We start from the raw sequence: 18,294 nt of genomic DNA on the forward strand, positions 1-18,294 counted from the left end.
ATAGTATTGTCGCTTTTCCTGAAGGAATTTTCATTGGGAAAAGCGACGATTCATTTCATGTTATTTTCTGGGTTGTATGTTGGAAGTGCAATACATGGATCACACTTTCGCCAGTTTCAACATGGTCCTATCATTCCTTTTTTCCCTAGATTTTTCACTGCATGTGTAGTAATTCAACTGTTTGATTGTTATCATATTACTAGAATGCAGTCATCATATGAGCTATATCACAGGCTTGTAGAAAACGAATGATAGCATAACTGGAAAGTTTTAGCGGAGTTCGATAGTTTCATTTTCATAAAAAGGACTTATCATAGGACAGTGCTGGGTACTTTAAGAATCTTCCCTCTTGCAAAGTTTGGTAGTAAGGAGCCTCGGTCTTGGTGGCCTGCATCACAGCCTTGCTAGAGCTTTTCGAGAATGTTAACCATTTCTGCAAGGGGATTCTGCCAAATGCACATCGGCTTGATAGCCTACATCACAGCCTTGCTAGAGCTTTTTGAGAATGTTAACCATTCCTGCAAGGGGACTCCACCAAATGCACATCAACCTGGAGCACGACTACGAGCACTAGAACTTCTCTGGAAGTGTCGGGTGTTGACTCCTGCCTCGTACTCGATGGGCCGATCATACTGTGCTGACACAAAAAGCTCCAGGATGAGATCTTTAACCTCTTTGGTCATCTCAATCTTTGGAACTTTGAATTCAACCGCTCAACTCAGCTCGTGACGTAAATTACATACTACAAGCAGAATGTTTGATGGCTGCTTGTCTTTTGAATGCAGAGCGATGTGAAAGGTCCTTCCTGGTCCTTCCTGTAGGCTGCCTTCAACGGATACAAGCAAGCATCAAGCAATCTACGTGAAGCATTTTGCAAAAGTTTCTATCTCGAAGTCTTTTCTGATCACTGATGGAGTTGAGCAATGTTGAATTCAAAGTTCTTCAAGGTTCCAAAGACAGAGATGATGGAAGAGGTAAACATGAGCTCATATTGGACCTTTTGTATCGACACGATATGACTGCACCACCCATTCAGTACCGGGCAAAAGTCAGCACGACACTTCTGGGGGAGACTGTAGTTGGTCTTCATGTCGATAGGCGAAAGGAATCTCTTTTTTGGAAGATTTCCAGCAATGCCCCGATGAAGACATCCTGCAGGATTGTGGCTATTCCCTTGCAAATTTTTGCGAAAGGACCTATCATAGAACAGTGCTTGGTTCTATAAGAATATTCCCTCTTTGCAAAGTTTGTTAGTAAGGACTAAGGAGTCTCGGTCTTGGCTGTCTACATCGCAGCCTTAACCATTTCTGCAAGGGGATTCCACCAAATGCACATCGACCTGGAGCTTGACTACAAGCACTAGAACTTCTCTGGAAGTGTCATGCATCGACTACTGTACTCGACGGGCCACTTACACTCTGCCAACATAGAAAGATCCAGGATGAGATCATATTTAACCTCTTCAGTCATCTCAATCTTTCGGACTTTGAATTCAACGGCTCGACTCATCTCATGACCTCCAAAAATTTGGAGATCAAAGACACCCTTTACATTCTTCAAGCAGAATGTTTGATTGCTTCAAACAATCTACTCGAAGCATTTGCCCGGGTTTCTTTATCTAAAATCTTTTTCCAATCGCCGGTTGAGCAAAGTTGAATTCGAAGTTCCAAAGATTGAGATGGTGGAAGAGGTTAAACATGAGCTCATGCTGGACCTTTTTTATCGACGCAATATGACTGCGCTGCCCATTGAGTACGCGGCCGAAAATTAGCACGATACTTCTGGGGAAGGCCCAATGCTTTTAGTTGGTGTTCGGGTCGATGTGCATTCAGAGGAATCCCCCCAGCAAAGCCACGATCAAGACAAACTGTAGGACTGAGGCTATAACCTTGCAAATTTGCACCAGGAGAGGCCGGCACCTCAATGCCGGTACTATGCGGGAGGATGCAATGGCGAATCATCGACCCTTTTGGAAGTTCTGAGTAGGAAAGGATTATACTCTAAATAGCGTGATCAGAAATTAATATAGACAGAATACAAGTAACTAATAGATGCAGACATGAAGAAAGGCATGGAAAATAAACTTTAACGTTATACCTGAATTTAGTTGATGTTGATGATTTGGTTCGGAGAATTTTAGTAGAGCATGAGATCCGAAGCTGAGTTATAATTATATTTCGTCTCCGACTTGGAAGAGGGCCTTTTAATCGGCATGTCACTCGTAGATCGTCGAGTTCACTTACGATAGTTTCTGGTTGCGTGAAATCAGGCGCCTTCATATGCTAGCTGCTCAAACAAATTCGAAACCAATTCGAAGAATCACAAAATATGGTTTGGTCTTTTCGAAAATATTTGGAGATTAGGTTTAGGTTTTGGCTTCCAGGTTCAAAATCGAGAAAAGAAAAAAACAAATCGAATTGCAGTAAGAAGTCTCGATCATGCATTTGATGATATTTTCATAACATGACGATTCCCTACCCATAGTTTTACCTTATATAGTTTTGACCGTGAATATTTTTGATGATCCTCAGTTGCACACGAGAATGAGTTAACCGGTTTGAATTTAAACCCACCCCAATCCAGCCGGTTCAATTAATAAGCAATAAATTTTAATTTGTAAAACGCAAAAACAAAAGCAAAAATAAAATCCAATTAATAAAATAAAATTGTTAAAAAAAATCCCAATATATAAAAGCCTGTCATAGCTAATTTGTTTTCAGGTGTAAATATATTAAGTTCATCTATATGGACGAGGAAAGGAAATTCGGTAAACTGAACCGAAAGAGCAGAGATATTATTCAATGGTAATTGTTCCTTAATATATTATCTTAATCATCTTAATACACATTATACCGCTTTTTCTATTGTAGTCCCAAAACATTTCGATGAGTAAAGAAATCGTCCTTTTTAATTGATATCTCATTCGGAGCTAAATGCTGCCGGAAACATATAATTGATGATCAACATTCAACATCACAGAAGTTGCCACCAAATCAATTAACGTCTTGTCGAGGAAGTCTGCTTAAACACAGGGCCAAGATTTTGTAGTAGGTGATGGCAGGAAACAAATTTTGGATGAATTGTAAGATCTCTACTGGCTTGGCTTTATCTTGGTAGGCCTTCGAGTCCGTCGATAACCCTTCACAAACATCCTTCAACGCTATGAGGTCTCCCGTGTTTAGTTCATTGTATGATAATGATAACAAGTCTAATGCCGACTACATTGTAAGGTACTAAGGTTCACCACGCAAAGCATCGAGGCTTCCCGAATCCGACTTTATTTTCAGGTGACGCCAAAAAAAAAAATCAAAACCCAGCAAATCGGAAAATTCCCTGACCAAGAGTTCTGTGAGCCCAAAATGCAAGCCATGCCGCATCTATCCGGCTGTTTCAAGGAACCTCTTCTCTTCAAACACAACTTGCCCCGACCTGCTTCACAACCTGCTGAGATTTCCTCAAAAACTCTGAAAATTGATCACCGATTATCCCATTAGTCAGGAAACATTTTCCAAGAGCCATCCCGAATACAACAGCCAACAGAATTGAATTGAGGAGCAGGAAAACTGCGAACCTCAGTATGAAACATCCTGAATTGTTATCTCAGCGTGGTTTCTGCTACGCTTTCAATCCACACACAGCTGCTGCTGCAGTTTTGCTACCACCCAATCATCCAACCTGACATTACCGTGAGACCTTCTCCACATGTGCAATTATGAAGCTCTTTGCCACCGACATGGTGGAATAAAAAAAGCACCGAAGAAGCCGAGGCAACACATAGGAGAACCATTACATCCTCCAATAGCAAGTCTTTCCCCAATCATATTGCAGAGAGCAAGAAGGGACACCACCATAATGCCACCTTAGATACCTAACCAAAACCAAGAAAAATCCAACAGTGCCGAACTGCCTTAGTGCTGTATCCACTCTCATGGCCGAGTTCAGCATGATGAGAGAGCGACCACCCTTTGCAAGCTTATTTGTACCCTTTAGCCCAGACGGGCACATCGTATATGAGAATTCCGAGGACAAATGAGATGACCATTGTGGAGATTGCATAAGCGTAAGCTCGCCAAGGGTGGTTGCTCTCTCTCATTGCATTGAACTCGGCCATGAACGTGGATACAGTACTAAGACAACCCATTAACCCAAATTGGATTCCCGTTGTGATTGTGTCACAATTCTTCGAATTCACCTGTGATGGAAAGTATTCAAGGTTATTATTCTATATTAAATGGTTTTCAAAAAAAATAAATAATTAATAATATATATTATGACTAGCTTGCACATAAAACTAGCAGAGCATTGAGATTGCATTCACCCTGACTCATGAACATAATACAAAATAAATAAAGAATAACGAGATTCGATCAAGATGAACTAGTTAACTAAAAGCTTTTAGAGCAAACCAGTCAAAAAAGGGCTTCATTGGATTAACTGGGCATTTAATATACCCACCCAATTCAGAAAGGTAATAGAAACAGTAATATTTTAGTTAACGAAAATGGGGCCAGTTCAATGAGTTCAATTGCAAATCTGGTTTTTCCAAGAGCTGGCCGACAAGCAATCACCATTCGAATGTTATTCCAAGAAGAAGAAACCCTTCATCCCACGGGCCACAGACCCAACCTTACTTCACCGAAAGTTTTAATATCAATAAAAAGAGAAATGACTCCTTTACAAGGCCAACAATGAGTTTGCACGTGTCAAGTAAGCTACACAATACGCTTCCCATTTTGTCTAATAATTGGCCTATTATATTTTATTCACGACATTAGAGTTGAAAGATGAGAAAGAGGATGTGTTCTAGCAATAACTCGAGTCACTTTAATCTTACCGCTTTCTTTGTTGTGGCAAGTGCCGCCATAACACAACACGCAGAAACATTAGCAATAAGGGTCCCGAAGGGGACCCACTTCAAGGATCCTGCCTTCCCAAGACCACGCCCGTTAAGTCGAGCCAAGAACCACCTTATCCAAACGCCCAGAGGTCCAACAATACAAGCCAGCCACAGTTGAGGTTCGCTTCCGCCATCATCATACTCCTCCTTCAGCAAAGTCCCACTCACAGCCCATAACAAGCCCAGCAGCAAAAGCATCATTAGAATTGATGCCAGGTGCCGCTTATATGTGTCTACCCTCCACCTGTTTCTGGTCTTGGAATTGTCTCCAGACTCTGTCTTGGGCCTCCTGGTAAGCCACCTGAACCCTTTTGCCGTCTCAACTCCAAAAATGATAGAATAGGCCGAAAGAAACAAGCCTGCCCAGAATCATATGGAGAAGTCTTATTATACAAGTCTGTGAAGCTAGAGAATAACAAAAAAACTAGCATGTATATTTGAAGAAGTGATTGGGAAGGGAGGATGTGGCAGAGTATAAGACAGAATCCGAGAAAGGTGACAAGGAGATTTATTCAGTTGATCAAGTCCAACTGTAAACAATTAAAGACTGGTTCCTTCTGACCTAAGGCACAAAAGCAGGGTTATAAGACCAAAGATATTGGAATAGGCCAGATTGCATAAATGTATTTACTCAAAAATAACAATAAACTAAAAGGTCTGAATATTCCTTATTTCTACTACTGTGACTAAAGTATGTCTTCCCGAAATCATTGGCTGGTTCTTCACCAGGAAAACACTAGAATAATACCTGAAGAGTTGCACCGGGAAAATTTCAAATGTTTAAAATAAATTTTCGTAATTGGTACATCACACACAAAAGGCATATAGAGTATTTAGATAAATATCAGGAGATGAGATGAGATATGTACAAATTATTGCTCCCAACAATTCTTGATTACCCGAAATACGCTCAAGACTAAATTCTCTGTTTTGTTTCTTGTCTCTCTCTACAAGTGCTCCCTCCTATCTTTCTCCCTCAAACTCTCTTAATAGGAAAAGATGAAAGGTGATGCTGCTCTGATATATATCTTTGTATCAGTAGTATGGCTTCTTACCTAGCATAAAGCCCAGAAATGAAAGGTGCCACTTGCCATCAATGCTAAGATCAAGCATTTTCTGGTTCCAACCACTGAAAGTCGTCAGGCTTCCCAAATATCCAGTTGAAAGTCCAATGGCGAGATAATCTGAAAATCTAGAAATATCTCCTTTGAATACAACGCCAAACCATCCCATCAGAAATGAACCAACCTAAGATATGTGTCGGTCAATGAGCATGTCAACCAATTAAATTTCTAGCGTCAAAACAAAAAATGCTCAAAAAAGAATATAAACATGATTTGGAAAAAATAAAAAACAGTGGGGTTGGGGAGAGAGAGAGAGAGAGAGAGGAGCAGACCATATTTGATGGTAGATCAAGGTATAGAACAGTTCCATCACTCGTCAGGTAAGCAATTCTGGGGCCAAACAGCTTTTGAAGTAAATACCTAGTCAAGACCTGCAAAGGTGACAAATGCATCATAGGTTAGCCTCATCTGTTGAAGTATGAGTAAGACCCACTCCCTGCTTTTAAAGAAAATTGACGTGGCAATCCATGGGAACGCTTTTGAAGTCAGCCACAAAACAAAGAAGTTGCAAGGCCAGATAGTAATGCTTGGTTTGGAAAAAAGAGGGAGCTTCCACAAAAAGTTATTCAACAGTAGTACAGAAAAATGATTGATCAGATAAATAGTCCTGATATTGGATAGCTGACAGAAAAGTGAAATACCCCGAGAATTCCAAAAACTGCAAGATGAATGAGAGACGATGCATATTCCATCCACAAGGGTAGTGGTTTCTGATCATCCTGGACCCAAGACAAAAAAAGGGAAGATGATTATCAAGTTTGAATCTTTGCATCCAATCTGAACTTCATTTTATCCATCATCACTATTCAATCAAACTCTCAAAAACATTGGAAAAAGGATTTCAGACTTTCAGTTGCTCACTTGTATTTCATCGGGTTTTTGAAACAGTGCATCGGTGGGCAGAGGAGATTGATTTTCCTCTGGAAGCCGTGATGTTGTGGAGGCAGCATTTAGTGACTCGGGATCGTGAGACCTGAGCTCTTGTCTGAAAGTGTCCTCCCCTATGGGGAAAACTGAACCATTCTCTGGCAGATTATTATCCAACCGGAGACTGCCACTCAGACTGTTCCGCCTACTATGAAGAGCCCGATCCCCTATATCTCCGGCCTCTGAAACATTCTCACTTTCGATGTCATCATCAGCATGTGTTAATATACGACCCGACTGACTAAATGATCGCCTCCTCACTGAAGATCCAATACTGCTTGTCCGGCCAAATGACATGCTTCTTCTGTCTTCAATACCATTACTGTTAGGATCCATTGACTGAAGCCGAAAAATAAAGCTCCGGACAGCTATCTCAGAGATCTAGAATCAGCTGCAAAGACATACATGTGAGAATCAGGCCATCTAAATAATTTCAATTATAATAAGAAAGGTTCTGATTATAATATCTATCATTTGTATTCCTTAAAGTTAAAAATTCTTAGAAGCTCTAGATCCCTCCATCCTTCAAGACATAATATACACATAAATACCAAACATTGGGATCGAATGAAAGAAATGCCACAGACCGAATTCACATGAGAGAAGCTCCATCCTTCAAGAATATAAGAAGTGGATCATCTCACCATAAAGAGTAGGGGAGTTAAAATAGAGCAAATTAATTATATTATGTAGCTACAATTTTCAGCATTATCCTCATTTGCTTCGACTCTACCACCACTCTGTATATCAGAATCAATACTTTTTATCCTAACTGGCTTAAAAGGTTAAGGTGACTGAAGGTGCCCAATTAAACATATCAAGCATCTGCAAGTTGTAGATCATGTTCCAACAGGAACCATGTCTAATGGCTGGAACGACTCCAAATTGTGGTTCTAGGGAGGCTGGGTAGCCCAGATGCAGACTAGATTAATTTGCACATTATGCAAACGTATAACAACAGACATAATCGGCCGGCAATCACCAATATTGATAACTATAACCTATTCCCTTAATATTTGATATCCTCTTTAGTGACATTTTACCCAGCGAGAAGGCAAACTTAAAATGCAAATAAATCACAAATTGCCTAAAATGAATAATAATGAAGTCGCATCTGATTATTTTTTATGATACGTACTGTCTTGACTTCTCAAAAGTTCACGACCACAACCATAAAAGGCCAAAACAAGGATGAAGAAAACTTGACATGTTAATAAGATTATGTATGATATAATTATTTGTCAGCTACAGAGAGCTCCCCGGGGAAGAAAGTCTTTGATAAGAGATAAATATCAACTGTTTAACGAGAATCTAGAACAGTGCTCTACACATAAAATATGGCATAAATCAGGCAACCCCAAATGATTCATGTGTGTCCTTTTCAAAGGGAAAGCCAGCCAGAACATTTGTGGGGGTTATTTGATTCGATTTGAATTCTGACCACAGCGACGAGAACTATCAAGTTCAGCCAATGTACCAAGTAAGCCGTCCCTGTGCAAGAAAAGAGACCACCCTCTCGTAACCTCACACGTCTAGGATGTGGACCAAAGAGAAAAGAACAAAACAGCCCAACAACTTTTTGATTTTTCTTTTGTCTTTTAGGACGTCCCTTTTTATTGCAATTATTATTGTGAAGCATAAGAAGTAATTCTACCCAACAAATAATCACAACCATTAATCCAGAGTCTACTACATATCAATAGCAGCCAAGAGAGATAGGGTGGGGAGACATCATCGCTGACTATAGAAGTATTATAGTATTCTTGATGGAAATGAAAATACAAGTACAACAGGACATGTTATCAAGCAACCTGCTCTGACTAATAACACAAGGTGGCCATAGTTTAATGGGAAAATATATGTGTTAAACACCCACCTAATCTCTGACCTCACCAGTTCATTTGATAATCAATATCGCCTGGCGATTTCGTTTAACACTAACAAAACAACTGATGCGTACATGAAAACCAAAGTGAGATTCCCTTCTTGCCCCCCGCCCAGCCCCCCCCCCCCCCCCCCCCCCCCCCCCCCCCCCCCCCACCCCTTCTAGGTCAAAGGAGGTATTAAACAAAGATTAATTAACTCTGCCCAAGGAAAGATTGCACGAGAGTCAAAGGATGCAGGGATTTGAGAATTGCTTTGTTGGGTTTCATACACAATCTCAGAAAAGCTGATGAAGCTGAACAAAGTCCCAAAAAGAAAGTTCATATAAAGTTCCAAAAAAGCTAACTTTATGCGATCTTTCCATATATATTAGCCGAATCGGATGCAACAGTGCTATCAAGCTCAACGTTGTACAATATAGAACTCTTCAATCGCCAATTGATGTAGTCCCCGATAATGAACTTTTGATTTGAACATAGTTCTGGGGAGAGAGAGAGAGAGAGAGAGAGAGAGTACCCTGAAAATGCGAAGAAACCGCGGACAAAGGATCGGGACACGCTGTGAGCGTGGGGGAAGGAAAGCGCTGGGGGGTGGGGGGGTGGTGGTGGTGGTTTCGTCTTTAAGCAGCGAGGGAAAAGTGGGAAGCTCGGGCAAGCCTCAACAATGGCGGACACCCGCAAAACCCAGAAAGAGACGTCACGTTCGCCGCCGTCGGATGCACGGTAGCAATGTTACAGCCGGAATACGGAAAGAGGTCGGGGGGCCGGAGGAGAAGAAGGCGTCTTGATTACGTGGGTGGGGGGGTTAGGAGGATGAAAGGGCGGCGTTGCGTTGGTGCAACTTCAACAATTCATACTAGTTGAACGTGCCTGTAATAAATGCCGCAGAAAAAGGAGGGCGGGCGCGAAGAAAAGGGTGGGAGTGGAATAACAATTAGAAAATTGCCACAGGAGTCCCTCAGCTTTTTTCCTTTTGACCACTTCGGCCCATATACTGCTCTTCTGTAACTTTGTCTTTTTCATTTTCTACACGAAAATCAAGGGAATTTGTTTTTGGCAACTGGAGTTTTTTTTTTCGGTCAATTTAACAGCTCAAAATCCTAAAAGTGAATCAATTTGGCATCTCGATTAATTAAGAATGAGGTTAATTTGGATTAAAAATTAAACATGTGCCAATCTCATGAACTACGCAATGGAAGAATATTATGGACTAATATTAACCGTGCTACACGACTTGTTTAGAAATAATGTTACATTTACTTGTAAACTTTTAAAATTTAATGGCTCATAATTAACTTTGTTATTTTGCAGTGGACAATTTCAGAAATTGAAGCAATCGCATAACCCGTGCATTGCGCGGATGTCAATTTTACTGAAATATTGTCAGCTCGTTTTATATAATTTTGCCAAGAATCCATCCATAAATTTCATACTATGTACATAATAAATTATATATGTACATTTTTCTAAAAAATAATTATTCGAATAGAAAATAAAAATCTAAAAATCATATAAATTAATAGCAGGAGAAAAAATGGGAGAGGAATATTCAGGAATCGAAAAGAATTAGTAGGAGATGAGTCCGAAGAAGAAAAGCGTTAACGATGACTCAATGGAAGAGGGAATAAATTTAATGAGATAGGTAATTTACGTGAAAGTTCTTCCTCGCATGAAAAAGCTCACGTGGCAGCTGGTCCTCGCACAAATAGAAGATTCTCATTAGAGTAGTCCGAATTACATAATATATAGATAGATATGGATGTTATACCTTGTTGTTTCCTGTACTACTTGATGTGTCATTTGTTATTCATGTGATTTATATAATCTAGACAAAAGGCCAGTGCTATGCACAGTTTAGATTTGTTGGTCATATTAACAAATCAGTGACTATGTTAGATCGGACATATAAGTAACATAAGATTCCATCCATGTGATGAGGATCGCGGGCATGATGATGAGGCTGATGCACACGAGCTTAGAAGTCGGATTCGTGAAGATAGAGCTGATGTACAAAATCTTGGAGACTTGCATTTGCCGAGTAGACCAATCGGACGAACGAAGGCAAGAAAAATTCAACAAGCTATGGAGAGCTTGATGATGAACTTTTCGGGCAAAGAGGAGTCTAAATCAAATGAGCCTCCAAAGGGCTTTAATCAATTGGCTTGCCATGAGATAATTGATAGTCCAACCAAAATTGGAGTATACATATAAGGAAAGTCGAGAAGAGCTGAATTTGGAATAAAATTAATGCCAACTAATTTAGGTGGCCTGACTTTAATTTCCTTTTATGATTTTTAGTTTTAGGGAAACTAATATTAGTTTGTTTCTCAAGTTTAATAATTTCCCATTTCATTAGGCTTATATAAGGAGGCCGAAAAGTTGATATGTTTCATTGACACAAATTGTCCTTCTATCTCTGTTTCCTTTATTCCCATAAATTGTCCTTGTCCATCTGAATATGTTTCATTGACTTCATTTACCACATTATTTCCTTCCTTGACTTGGTTTGCTTCGCAAGTTTGATTTAGCTTGTAAATCAATATCGTAAATGTTTCGTGTTGATCACGTGATTTTATCATTGTGATTGAATTGCTTAAGGGCCGTTTGGATTCAGAGTTAAAGTTACTTTGATTTTGATTTTGATTGTGGAAAAGGATAAATGAGATGTAATTATAAATTTGACTTGGGAAACGTGTGTTTTTGTTGTGTAGTGTGTTGAGTTAAAGTTAAAGTTAAAATTTTTGAATTGGGAAATGTGTATTTTTGTTGTGTAGTGTGTTGAGTTAAAGTTAAAGTTAAAGTTAAAGTTAAAATCAATTGTCTTTGAATCCAAATGGGGCCTTAGTTTCTCAAGAACATTGAGGAGGAAATCACGAGAAGGAAAATGAAAGAATGGGTAAGCAAGTCAAAGGATAAAAGCCTAAAAATTAAGTGAAATACGAGTGCTTGTGTGACATTGAACTAAGTGTAAACACGTGAGGGAGTATGTGAGGTCCCTTTTCTTTTCCTAACATGTCATTTGCAAATGTCACCATGTAGCAAGAGAATGATAGAGAGGTTGATCAAAGCATGCTAATCTGGGCTATGCAACAATAATGTGAGCGCATGAATGTAGTGTTTGATGAGATTTGTGATCGGATGGAAAGACAAGACAAGTGGCTTGAAAAGTTGCTAGGACCGCCTTTGCCACATACTAGGAGACTACACCAATGACAACGTGTTCTTCTCGTTAACCAGGTAGATGCTTATGATGAAAATTCTGGTTCTTCCTCTTGGAAATCGAAGTGGGGTTCTTCTTCAAAGCAATAAGAGAAAAGTAACCTTGAATCCAAAAGGAGAGAAACTCACGGCCAAGTTTCAACTCGACAACAAAGATAAGGGTCATATTGCTTCCTGTTGTCAGAATGTAATGCTTGTGCCGCTTCCACCTCGCCAGGTGGATGAGGAACAAATTCAAATCAAGAAGTTCGTTGCTATCAATTTAGAAGAAAATGAGAGCACGACTGAAATACAAGAAGAAAAAGAGTGTGAACATGAGAGAAAAGTGAGTGAAGTGAAGAGTGAAAAAGAGAGTAGTGAAAAAGAAAGGAATGAGAGTTCAACAATGGTAAGGAAAGAGGAAAATAAAATGAGTGTCTTTGCAAAAGAGAGAGAGATCAAGGGTGCATCTAAAGACAAAAGGCCAATAATCTTGTTCTTTAACAAAGAGGCTTATTTTTTTGACTACTGACCTTGATTCTTCTTTTTCCTATATTTCTACATCCCTTTTGTAGGAATTCAATGATATTTTTCTCGAGAAAATGCCCCTGGGACAGCCATCAATCAAATGGGTTGAGCATCATATTGACGACCATTCATACAAGTTGGATCTTCTAGGTGAGTGCCTAGTGAGTTCTATTCTAAATGTCTATGATCATTCTCCTTTTGATGTGGGTGCAGATTCGAGGACGAATCATTTTGAAGAGAGGGTAAATGATATGATCCAGCTAAAGGACCCTGTACACAGCATGACGAAGGATCCAAGGATGATGGAGTCGGGCATGAAGGCGCAGTGATGTGCATATACTAGCTGGACTAATTACAAGAGCACGAGCCAAGTGAATTCAACAAGCCCTGCAAAGGCTGGTATTGTCCATCCTTGGAGGAGTAGTTGAGCTCTTGGGGGAGATGCATGTGGTAGAAGAAGCGACCGTTATTATCCTACAAGTCCAATTAGAATATGATCAAGTATAGAGGGCTGAATTTTGGCTATATGTTTTAAGACATAATTAGTTGTTTTGAATAAGTTGGGCCTATTTCATTTTTGAGCTTGCTAAACTTATGATTTATTTTAGCAAAGTCATAAGCTCATTTAGGTTAGTAGTTAGTATCTCTATATATAATGGCATGTGGCCTCCCTAGAGAGATAGATCAGATTTCTTTCAACTTTATGAGAGGTTTTCTCCAAGCTATTCTTTAGCAACTTGAGGATATTGCAAGTGTGATTGATTGTGATTTTCATTATTTTTAATATTGATTTCTAGCTCGTTATAGCTAGCGGGTCAATATTTCGTTTTATAATATTGGTTTGTGACTTTTTCTAGTCATTGGGTCAATACTACCATCCTTGAAACCCTCATTAGAGGATCCCGGGTTTGATCTCATTCTATTGTTGCTGGGTCTCACGGTAGGTTCGTTGAGGTTCGCATCACCGTGGGTAAAGTTGGTTCATAAGGATTAGTTTTGAAAATATAACCTCCTCGCATGGAATTAGTTCATTTTCACCTCATAGCGTGCTTTTTGAAATTAGTGTAGTATAACACAAATCGCCATTCAACTTTCAAATCTAGCACGACATTTAAATTCTATTAAGAGACTGACAATGGGTTGAGCAGGCCTTCAAGGTGCGCTCTCTATACACACGAGGACACGCCACGTGGAAAAGAAAACATTAAAAATTAAAAAAAAATATATATATATATATATATATATATATTTAACAAAAAGGGAGAAGGGCAGATAGGAGGAGCTTCTTCCCTATCTCGGCCACACCCCCTAAGGGGAGGTCGCCAGAGACTTACATATATATATATATATATATATATATGTACTAGATAGATGTGAGTGCTACACACATGTTTTATTAAACTTGTTTCCTATTAATTGATGAATGCGAGCAGTATGCACAAATTTTATTAAACCTTGTTAATGCATAATTGCGATCCTTTATTTCATTTTCTTAAATCGGTTATTCTTTTGTAGTAAAGATAATAAACATTGTAATAAATTAGGGGTTTTTACCTAAAATGGCCCATGCTTTTTTTTTGGTCAAATTTATCCCATGGTTTACTTTTTGCATCAAATTTATCCCGGCGTTATCTTTTCCGTCGACATCTAACGGTCATGCTGGCGTGGCACGTGGAGAGATAGTGCGCCACACTTGTCACGTAGGCGCCACGTCAGTACGGCCGTTAGATGTTGACGGAAAAGATAACGCTGGGATAGATTTGATGCAAAAAATAACCCATGGGATAGATTTGACAAAAAAAAGCATATGATAGATTTGACAAAACGGGCAAATCATGGGTCATTTTAGGTAAATACCCCAATAAATTATGAGAATATTATAATGTTTTTTTTTTCTAAAGCAACGGTAATGTTGGATTTGAGAGGGAAATAAACATAAAGGAAATGGGTAGTTTTCTTAATTTACAATTATTATCTTGATTTTATGGCTCTTATAAATTGAAACTAGTCACGTGATCCGCATGTTACGCGAGCATTTGCATTTTATAATTTTAATTAATATTTAAAATTGAATTTAAAATCATTGATAGCATTAAATTTAAAAATAATTTCTCCATCTATTTTTCGGTGTATTATCTATTATATAATGAATTCATCATGGTGATTGCATAGTATATTAACACAAGGGATGTCAATGAACATTCAATCATGACCTGAGGGAAAACTGATGAAAGCCTCTCATAATTATCTATTATGTAATGAATTCATCTTGGTGATCACATAGTACATTAATACAAGGAATATGAATGGACGCTCGATCTTGAGTTGAGGAAAAACTCATGAAAGCCTCTCATTGAACGAACATAGATCTCTTGTTGCAGATATGTGTAACAAGGGCATTTCGGAAAGTGAAAGTTATATCAAGAGAATCTTTCTTCCTTTATAATAGCACTAAAGCGTCCACCCGCACTATGTGCCAATAAATTAAGCAAAATTATAATAAAAATTTTCAAGTAGAAAAAGGAAATTATATTAAAATGAAGATAGGATGGAATAAACGAGTGAGGAAGGGAGAGGGAAAAGGGATGTGGTGTGGTGCAATTAGGGGAGAGAGGAGAAAGTTGTGGGGAATAACGAGAGCAATTGTTTTTATGAGTGATGTTACCACGGTTGGTAGAAAAAATAACCGCCACAGTTGTTCTTTCCTAGCCATTAGATCCTCTTACGTAAGATCATGGTTGTACACGTGTCATAGATTTTTTAATATTAAAATTCATCCCTCATAGTTTAATTATTGATCTTTTCAGCCACGTATCTTCTCGTCAATACGTAGTCTTACCCATAAATGAGCCAGATCTACTTTGATATTAAATCGAACCCAAATGCACCTATTCAAACAAATAATAAACAATTTAGTCACTTAAAAAAGATAATAAACTAACACTAAAAATCACCTTGCTCACACTTGTATTCCCAATTGAACATGAACCAAACCCCCGTATTGAAAGAAAAAAACATCAAATCCCTACAAAATTCAGTTGACGCTCGACACTGCCTCGAGACCACCCGCCCTTCCCCGGCTCTGCCTCGAGCTCACTCCAATCCCGACTTCTCCCCCTTCTCCTCCTTCTATCCCAGCCTCATAGTTAACAAAATTTACGCTAATATTAAGTTTTATATAATTAGAATATTAGATTAAAATATAGTTATTATCCATGATAACACGCGGGCCTTCTTTTTCTAGTCGAACAATATCATCAAATCAAACTTCTCAAGCATACTATTAGAAACTAATTTTATTAGATATATAGAGGCTTATACACTTCAAATATCGTATAGATTTAACGCATTCCTCTAGTATACTATTTTAGATTATCTCGGTTCCTTGATCGAGACATGTTTGTTGATCAGTTCATGCACATCCTAACTAGCAGGCTTTGAAATTAGTTCATTTGTCATCCTAGATGCTCTTCTTGTACTCATGAAGAACACATTGCCTCAAATAGTTAAAAGCTTCAAATTAGACTTTTGGTTGAGAACCATCAAACTTTAGTTTACAGATTTACAAAAGTCAATCGCGTGCGGATATTTTCCAAGTTTCCTTTTGTCTATGACGAGTCAAATGGATTAAGCTTATGTATGAGTCATTGAAGGAAGTACCACGTGATGGGTTTATCTACATGGATTATTAAATAGTAAAGAAATCTGTAACCGGAACTTCTCTGGCAGTATGTAACATATATTCAGTAGAATCTATCTTTCTTAATCTTTTCTCTATTTTCAAGGTGGATTCACATAATTTAAATGTGGTATACAAAATCAGAATTCACAAACTATTACGATAACATGCAATTATGCTTGTTGTCATGAACTTGTTGGAATCAGGTAAAAGGATTTGCAATCCCCATAACAGAATCCTCTCCTTCAACCAAGCAGAAGTCCTTGACCAATGGTCGACAGGGGATGAGGAGGGGAAGGAGTCATGCTCGGAGCTAATTGGAGGCAAAGCTAGGGAAGGGTGGGCGATCTCGGGGTGGTGCCGAGCGTTGACTGAATCTTTTAGGGATTTGACTATTTTTTTTTCAATTTGGGGGCTTAGTTCTTGTTCAATTGGGAGTAAACATATCACAAAGATGATTTTTAGTGTTTGTTTATTATTTCTTTTTTTTAATGTAATTAAATTATTTTTTATTTGGTTGAACATATGCATTTCTGTTCAATTTAATATCGAAGCAGATATGACTCATTCCTATGAATGACCGAGCGTCGATCAGAAGATGAGTGGTTGAAAATATCGATAGTCAAACTATGAGAGAGTGAATCTTAAGATAAAAAAAAATTATGGACACGTGTATGACCAGGATCTTACGTAATAAGATCTAATAGTTAGAATAAAAATAACCGTGGTGATTGTTTTTACTAGCCAACCTTGTAGAATCTCCATTATTTTATAGTTTTGTCCCAATATTTGACATGTTATGTTTTTCTTTATAATACAATTAACGCTATTAAGGGCAATTTGGTAAAATCAAGCTAAAATAACAATGTACCAAAAGTTTTCATTATATAGTAGTACACACACACACACACACACACACACACACACACACACATATATATATGTTTTGGAGGTAAATATCTATTAAAGCACCATAATCATACTCATATTGCACTTATTCCCAAAGGTGATAATACTGCTACAATGCACAACTTCCACCCCATAAGCCTTTGCAATACTTTTTATAAAATTATTTCAAAGATCCTTACTGCATGCCTCAAAACCTTTCTACCTTAGCTTATTTCACCATACCAATCTGCTTTTGTCTCAGAAAAAACATTCCAGAAAACTCTATCATCACCCATGAAATAATGCACTTCCTCAACCATTATCAAGTCAATGACCATTTTGTTGCTATCAAAATAGACGAGGAAAAAGCTTTTGATAGACTTGAATGGCCCATTATTTTCAACATTTTTCATGATCTTGGGTTTCACGACACATGGATACAATGGATTTTACAATGTATCAGCATAGTATCCTACTATGTTCTAACCAATGGAAAGCCTTTCGGTTTTTTCAAACCTTCATGTGGCATTCGACTGGGAGATCCTCTTTCCGCCTTCCTCTTCCTTTTGGCCACTGAGGCCCTAACCTAACTACTTATTCATGAGGAAAATTCTGGCAACATTCAAGGAATAAAAATTGGCAGAGGTTGTCCGACCTTCACTCATCTCTTTTTTGCAGATGACCTCTTCCTTTTTGCAAAAGCCACGAAATCAAACTTGCAAAAGTTCTTTAACATTCTTCATACTTACCAATCTTTTTCTCATGAATAAGTAGTTAGGTTACCAACATTCAAGGAATAAAAATTGGCAGAGGTTGTCCGATCTTCACTCATCTCTTTTTTGCAGATGACCTCTTCCTTTTTGTAAAAGCCACGGAATCAAACTTGCAAAAGTTCTTCAACATTCTTCATACTTACCAATCTTGGTCGGGATAGAAAATCAACTCTAAAAAATCAACCATGTTCTTTAGTAAAAATGTTCCTTCATCCCTAAATAACCACCTCTCTCAGCTTTTCCAAATTAGACACGGCTCACTAGACTCCAAATACCTTGGCCTTTTCTTACACACTCAAAAGGCGAAGACATCTGCCTTTCAGCCCCTCGTCGATAGATTTTCAGAAAAAATAGAGATGTGGAAAGCCAAAACCCTGTCCAAGCTGCGCGTGGAGTG

At 38.5% G+C, this 18,294-nt stretch overlaps 1 protein-coding gene across 4 annotated transcripts; it reads right to left on the minus strand.

Moving 5' to 3' along the window:
- Positions 1-2,888: 2,888 nt before the first annotated feature.
- Positions 2,889-9,715, minus strand: LOC116189131. Of its 4 annotated transcripts, none has more exons than XR_004152326.1 (8): positions 9,349-9,715; positions 6,883-7,339; positions 6,663-6,740; positions 6,294-6,392; positions 5,953-6,145; positions 4,835-5,256; positions 3,572-4,192; positions 2,889-3,464 (listed from the first exon to the last, which is right to left on the minus strand). XR_004152326.1 is itself a non-coding variant. In XM_031518663.1 (7 exons), exons 2-7 carry the CDS (start codon positions 7,282-7,284, stop codon positions 3,974-3,976), a joined length of 1,413 nt encoding a protein of 470 aa, XP_031374523.1. In that variant the 5' UTR covers positions 7,285-7,339; positions 9,349-9,715; the 3' UTR covers positions 2,889-3,973. The 4 variants fall into 4 exon arrangements, 1 of the variants encoding a protein (XP_031374523.1); XR_004152328.1 differs by lacking the exon at positions 9,349-9,715 and adding an exon at positions 8,087-8,422; XR_004152327.1 differs by lacking the exon at positions 9,349-9,715 and adding an exon at positions 7,536-8,048.
- Positions 9,716-18,294: the final 8,579 nt, after the last annotated feature.

Source organism: Punica granatum, chromosome 8 (assembly GCF_007655135.1).
Source record: "Punica granatum isolate Tunisia-2019 chromosome 8, ASM765513v2, whole genome shotgun sequence".
In the NCBI taxonomy this organism is placed as follows: Eukaryota; Viridiplantae; Streptophyta; class Magnoliopsida; order Myrtales; family Lythraceae; genus Punica; species Punica granatum.